Source organism: Xyrauchen texanus, chromosome 11 (genome assembly GCF_025860055.1).
Source record: "Xyrauchen texanus isolate HMW12.3.18 chromosome 11, RBS_HiC_50CHRs, whole genome shotgun sequence".
NCBI lineage: Eukaryota > Metazoa > Chordata > Actinopteri > Cypriniformes > Catostomidae > Xyrauchen > Xyrauchen texanus.
Window position 1 is genome coordinate 5,442,121 of NC_068286.1, and position 6,000 is coordinate 5,448,120.

At 44.1% G+C, this 6,000-nt stretch overlaps 1 protein-coding gene across 1 annotated transcript in view; it reads left to right on the forward strand.

Annotated features, from left to right (window-relative positions):
- Positions 1–6,000, forward strand: part of LOC127651785 (polycystin-1-like) — an 81,333-nt gene that overhangs the window by 57,758 nt on the left and 17,575 nt on the right. The window contains 9 exon segments of the mRNA XM_052137791.1: positions 205–921; positions 1,650–1,812; positions 3,138–3,399; positions 3,526–3,721; positions 4,481–4,651; positions 4,761–4,904; positions 5,188–5,395; positions 5,648–5,774; positions 5,857–5,973. Of these exon segments, the coding sequence (XP_051993751.1) occupies positions 205–921; positions 1,650–1,812; positions 3,138–3,399; positions 3,526–3,721; positions 4,481–4,651; positions 4,761–4,904; positions 5,188–5,395; positions 5,648–5,774; positions 5,857–5,973 (2,105 nt within the window).

Sequence of the window (6,000 nt, forward strand, 5' to 3'; positions counted from 1 at the left end):
CATTATTCAAAAAAATTATGAAATTCATGGCCCTTTTAATGCAATTTTAATTCATTTTTTATGATGTAATTAGTGCTTTTTCTGAGCCATGTATTTTGTTCCTATTTTCATTATTCAGTTTAATAATAATAATAATTGAACAATGATCATTTTCAGTCAGTATTCAGCCAGTCGTTAAATCAAACCTCTTTTTGGCTTCCTCAGGTGACCTAATCCAGCAGGTGAGTCAGCCCGCTTCCTCTCCACCTCCGGAGGCTGATGACCACGGTGGTGTCTCCTCACAGTCTCCGTTTCTCTTTGAGGAGCAGCAGCATCACCCGCTGAGGGTGGCCGCGAAAGCCTATACCCTCTCGTCCGTACTCATGAGAATCCTCATGCTCGCCCGCGTTCTCAACGAAGAGCCCCTGATCCTCCGCGGGTCTGAGATTGCTGCCGCCGGCAAACGTGCTGACCCGCAGAGCCTGCTCTGCTACGGTGAAAGTGACGCACCGGAGTGCCGTCGTTTTTCCATTCCTCGAGCGTTTAACGCCAGTCTGGGACGGGCAGCAGAGGGCGTACTGGCACAAGGAGCCAACAGCGAGGATGGAATTGTACAATTGCTGTTTCAAGTAGAGCCGAATCCGTTTCCGTTCAATTACGTTGCCAATTACACCGTGTCTACGGAGGTGGCATCCATGGAGTTCCGAACCGTCAATGGCACTCAGATTCCGATAACGGATTTGGACGAGAGCCAAGCGATAACGGTTGCCGTTAATAACGTAAGCGTTGCTGGGCTGGACGCTAATGCACTGGAGGCCATTTTGCCGCCAGCGGGAGCCGAGAACATCAGTCGCTGCAGTTCTGTTATTGTGAGGGTGAGCACCAGGAATGCCAACAGACAAGCTGGAATCTACGTCCAACTCAACTTCAGTGTTATTGATGGTAAGATCCCAACCATGATGCCAATGGACTGCTTTTTTATGTCAACTAGTCATCCTGGAAAATAGTCGTCTAGTGAGTGTGCCAGTGTTGAGTCCCAATATATGTGTTTCTCTAAAGTCTACTGCTGCATTAACAAAGAGTGTGTGAGTTGAAAATGTTCGGGTGATGCAGGTGAGAAATGAAAGTCGTGCCCAATTTACTAATAGTTTCCCTCAGCCTCTTCGGAGACATGTAGGCAACATGATCACACAGGAAGTCGGCATACTGTTTTGGAAAGTTCCGGTACCCTAGGATCAGCAACAGTATACTGCCTCACTGACATGCGATATTTCCCACCAGACATTTTAATGCATCTGTTTCAGTATGTTTACCTTCCCACGTGACTCGACAGGCAGTGCGTCGCATCAGTAGCGCGAGAGACCCGGATAATCAGTGACGAGCTTGATTGGGAGGTTGCACTTTTCTCACTAACATTTAATTTTTACTCGGCTAATGGTTAGGTTTAGGTTGGGGTTTGGTTTGGGGGGGTAGAGTCCATAAAATATGCATTCCTCTTAAAAGAACTCGCTACAAAACTAACATTAAGCGACCTCTCCTGGACATAAATGGAGATTGCCTATACACCATACAGCACTTATCGCTTTGGCCACTGGGGGCAGTGTCTAAAATTTACATATACTGTAAGTGTGCGTCTAAAATGGCATCTCAATTCATCATGTCGTCCTCAGATTCTCCAGAGAAGGTGCAACTGGATCCATGGATCACAGCCTATCTACACACCTCCGAATGGCCCGATGAATTCAACAGCACTGACAGGAAACGCATCACACTCAACATGACACGGGGGCGGGACTTGGACCACAGACGCTACACATTCTTTCTGTCTCCGAAGTAAGTGAGGTCATAAATAAAGCTTTTCATAAACATTTGATCTTTTCTATGTTTTCTATAGTTTGCTAGAGTTAAGCACGTGGATGAGAGGTTATTCATCTATAATAAATGATGCGTTTGAATGCTGAAAGCTCTCGTGCTTTTGAAATGAACATCAACAGCCACCGGAGTACCTGCCTTTATTCGATGGAAATTAATTCATATTAGTCATACAGATTAAATACATACTCATTAAAGGTTTAATGCATGCTAGAGTGCTTTACAAGGAGAGGACAAAAGACCTAAAAGATAAAGAGAAAATATAAAAAATGTGTTTAATTTAAAATAACAATATAATCAGACATTATCATATTGTCACATCAATGTTTAATACATTGTTACATTGATTAACAATTAAAAAAGAACACATGTTACCTTTTTATATCATTTTACTATTTTAATTTAAAATGCAACCTCTTAATCCCGGAGTGACCCGGTTTTGGGCCCTCTAGGGGGCGCTGATCACGAAAGAAAATATAACGGTATTACTCAACGACCACTTGCTTGATCTGCACAAATTATGTGTCGTTTTAAAGCTTAGACTCTTATCTTTACAATGAATATAGAAGATCTGACCAATTCTATAATGTTGCTTAAATTTGAACTGTTCCGTTTAAAAAAACAACAACGCAAATTTGCGATAAAAACGATCAAATAAAAACAACCAGTAAAAAAGATCAAAAAGATCACAGCATGTGTCATATGTCTTTGGAAAGGTCTTGATTAGTAGAATATAACGAGCAAATTTGATTCATTCATAGACCAAACCACAGTGAGCATTAGCGTGTGAAATCCAAATGTGTTTATCAAATAAATGAAAAAAACAGCCTTTCCATCATATCTTGGTTTATATAAAAAAAACATCATATAGAAAATGACATATCACAACTTACAGCCAGCAATCCTGAATCAAACAAGCCCTCACTCGATGTCATATGTTGTGTAAATTCAGAGATATTCCTCAAAGAATGTCATGAAGGCTACAGAAGGCTAACGCTAATAGATGGATTCTCTGGGAGCGTCCCACTGAAACACGATTAATCATGTCATAGATGTGTCGGATCACTCTCAATGGATCTCTAGAGTGTGTCAGATTTCATATTTGGACAACTCACGTGTCCCACGTGTGGACCACGGCGTGGTTTTGTGCACAGCCATTTCTACCAGTTCTATAATTCCAACGTGATGTAAACGCAGCAGAATGGTTACACAACTCATCCAATCAGATTTCAAAGTTTGAAATGATCGTTGCACTGCCATTAATTTCCATTCTCTATCACCATCAGTCTCTATGACACCACACGCGATCACTTCATCAACGTGTCCACGAGCTGCAGTGCAGATTACCCAAATCTGATCCGGTTAGAGGTGGCCGTGTTCACATCTTTGTGCCAGTACTTCAGTGAGAGCGCCAAGCAGTGGCGGACGGACGGTATGGTTCCTCTTCCGGAGACCAGGGTAGGTCGAGCCGTGTGTCGCACGCGTCATCTCACCGCTTTCGCCGCCAGTCTGTTCGTGCCGCCTGACGCCGTCTCCTTCATCATTCCTGTGAGTATTACAACTGACAAATTCAATACGAATTCATGCTTGTGTTTCAGCACGTTTACAGAGGAAAAAGTTCCCCGGCCTTAGAGTGTGAATATACTGTACATGTGTGTATCGTGTTCATGCCAGGAACGCTCTGTGGGTCGTAGTTTAGTGGTGGTGTTGGTGTGTGTGATTGGACTGTTGTGTTACGCCGTGGCCGGCGCTATTCTGCGTAAGCTGGATCAGATGGACCTGAGACGGGCTTCAGTGGTTCCGCTGTGTGGGAAGGACGGACTGTACAAGTACGAGATCCAGGTGAAGACCGGCTGGGGCTATGGAGCAGGTGAGATCATTGTATTGTAGATGGTCAATGGTAGGTTCATCTCATGTAGACTTTTGACTGCCAACATAAAGTCCAATTTGCAGCTGATTCAGGCCCAGAACTGCACACAGGAAGAGCTTCCATGTTTGATGTCATAATTACGAGATAAAAGTCGATTTTAGGGTATGTTTACGCGACAACGGTGTAGTCAAAATGGAAACGTTTTTCCTTTGCGTTTTTGAAAAGTTTCGCATACAGACGGCAACGTTGTCAAAACGTTCCCCGTTCACACGGATCCGCGAAAACGACTATAAATGCTGTATTATGCATGCCAGGCCAGTAGTTGGCGATGTCACTTTGTAAAGAAACACTACGCGACTGCGCGCATCAGCATTCTTCCACAGAGCGGCGAATACAAACAATGAAGATGGTGAAAGCTTCAAGTAATTTTGTCTGTATGGACGATGAGGTTGCTTTATTAATACAAGTGACCGTGGACTATAAAGCACGCCACCTTTTTAAGGACTCCAACTGGTGATCTCATGTTGGCATGTTCGCCCCGGGGGTAAGGACGAAGTTCTCGAAGTTCATGCCGATAGACTGAACGCGTAATACGCGTGCGCATGACATCATCGTTTTCACAAATGTACTTTTTTGTTGGTTTACACGGAGACGATAGTGGCTGGAATCTCTTAGATTTCAGTCTTGGATCACAGCAACAGACAAACAAATCCAAGTGTGTCTTCCTACAACATCAAAACTGTGTTTATACCCGTCCAGGTACCACAGCCCATGTTGGCATCAGTCTCCATGGCAGCGAGAGCCGCAGTGGACACAGGCACCTGGACAGCGTCGGAGCGTTCGTTCGCAACAGCCTGGACATCTTCCACATCGCCACGGATACAAGTCTGGGCAGCGTGCTCAAGATCCGTGTATGGCATGACAACAAAGGTACAAAGCTGCAGATGGGCACAGATTTGGCAGAAAACCATATAATCCAGCTCACCGTAATATGTCCATGTGTTTGACGGAGCATAAGAAGTCTGTCTGTCTCTCTCAGGCCTCTCTCCTGCTTGGTTGGTCCAGTATGTTCTAGTAAAGGACCTGCAGTCTGGCAGTAGTTATTTCTTCCTGGTTGAGGAATGGCTCTCAGTTGACAACGAGAAAACGGATGGCAGAGTGGAAATAGAAGTGGAAGCCTCAGGTAACTTCCTGCCTCCCCAGATGCAATACTTGTGATTGGTTGACGCCTTAATTAGATGCATATCTGTCTCTCTTTCTAAATAAAAGCCAACTATACAGCAATTGTATTTACTTCTGCTTTGTGTTTCATTGGGTGACACTCAATAAGTGTAAACAATGGCTAAATGAACAGGTTGAATGATATCAGTGCAGGCAAGTCATAACCTATGTGAAACAATGGTATCAGATGGCATTTCAGCTACTTCCTGTCATCTGACCTCTGTACTTCTTGTGTGCCCCCGCAGAGGAGGCAGACCTGCGTCACTGGCCCCGCCTGCTGACCTGGGAGCTTCAGAGGGCAGTGTGTGAGAGCCACGTGTGGCTGTCGCTGTGGGAACGACCTCTGCGCAGTCCCTTCACACGGCTGCAGAGGTTAACCTGCTGCTCGGTGCTCATGCATCTATGCATGCTTGCCAACGCTGTGTGGTATGGCACCGTTGCCTATGGCAACAGGTAAAAGTCATTCAAGTTGTTACGTTTTTTAGTAAGTAGTACCATCATATTGTTACTGTGTAATTAATGTATTGTACAATTGCAGGTTTAAATAATATTAAAATGTTACATTCGCTTATTACATATCTATTACAATGTAATTACAATGTAATATGTCAGTGCATCATATTTTAATAGGATATTCTGTTTGTCATATCGGGTTGTTCTGTGTATGTATATCCTTGATTAATTGTGTGTGTCTGTGTGTTATAGCGGTACACCGGTGTCTACGCAAGTCTCATTGAATGAGGAGACTGTGTGGGCGGGGCTTGTGAGCTGTCTTTTGATGTATCCTGTCTACCTGCTCATATTCTGCCTGTTTAGACTGAGCCGCAGCAAGGTGAGACATACTCAAAATCCCTTTTAAAGACATCACCTCAAGAGTTTGGTCAATTGAGGCAGTGTGTCTTTGTGACTGTCAGGTCTCTGTGGAGCAGCTTCCTCCTCAAGTGGACCAGGAGTCTTTGGAGATTGATGACTTCCTGGATAACTCACTGACAGGAAGCTCTTTTCTGATGTTGAATGGTATTCCTGGAGAGGTATGTTGGAATTAGGTTTGTGGAGTA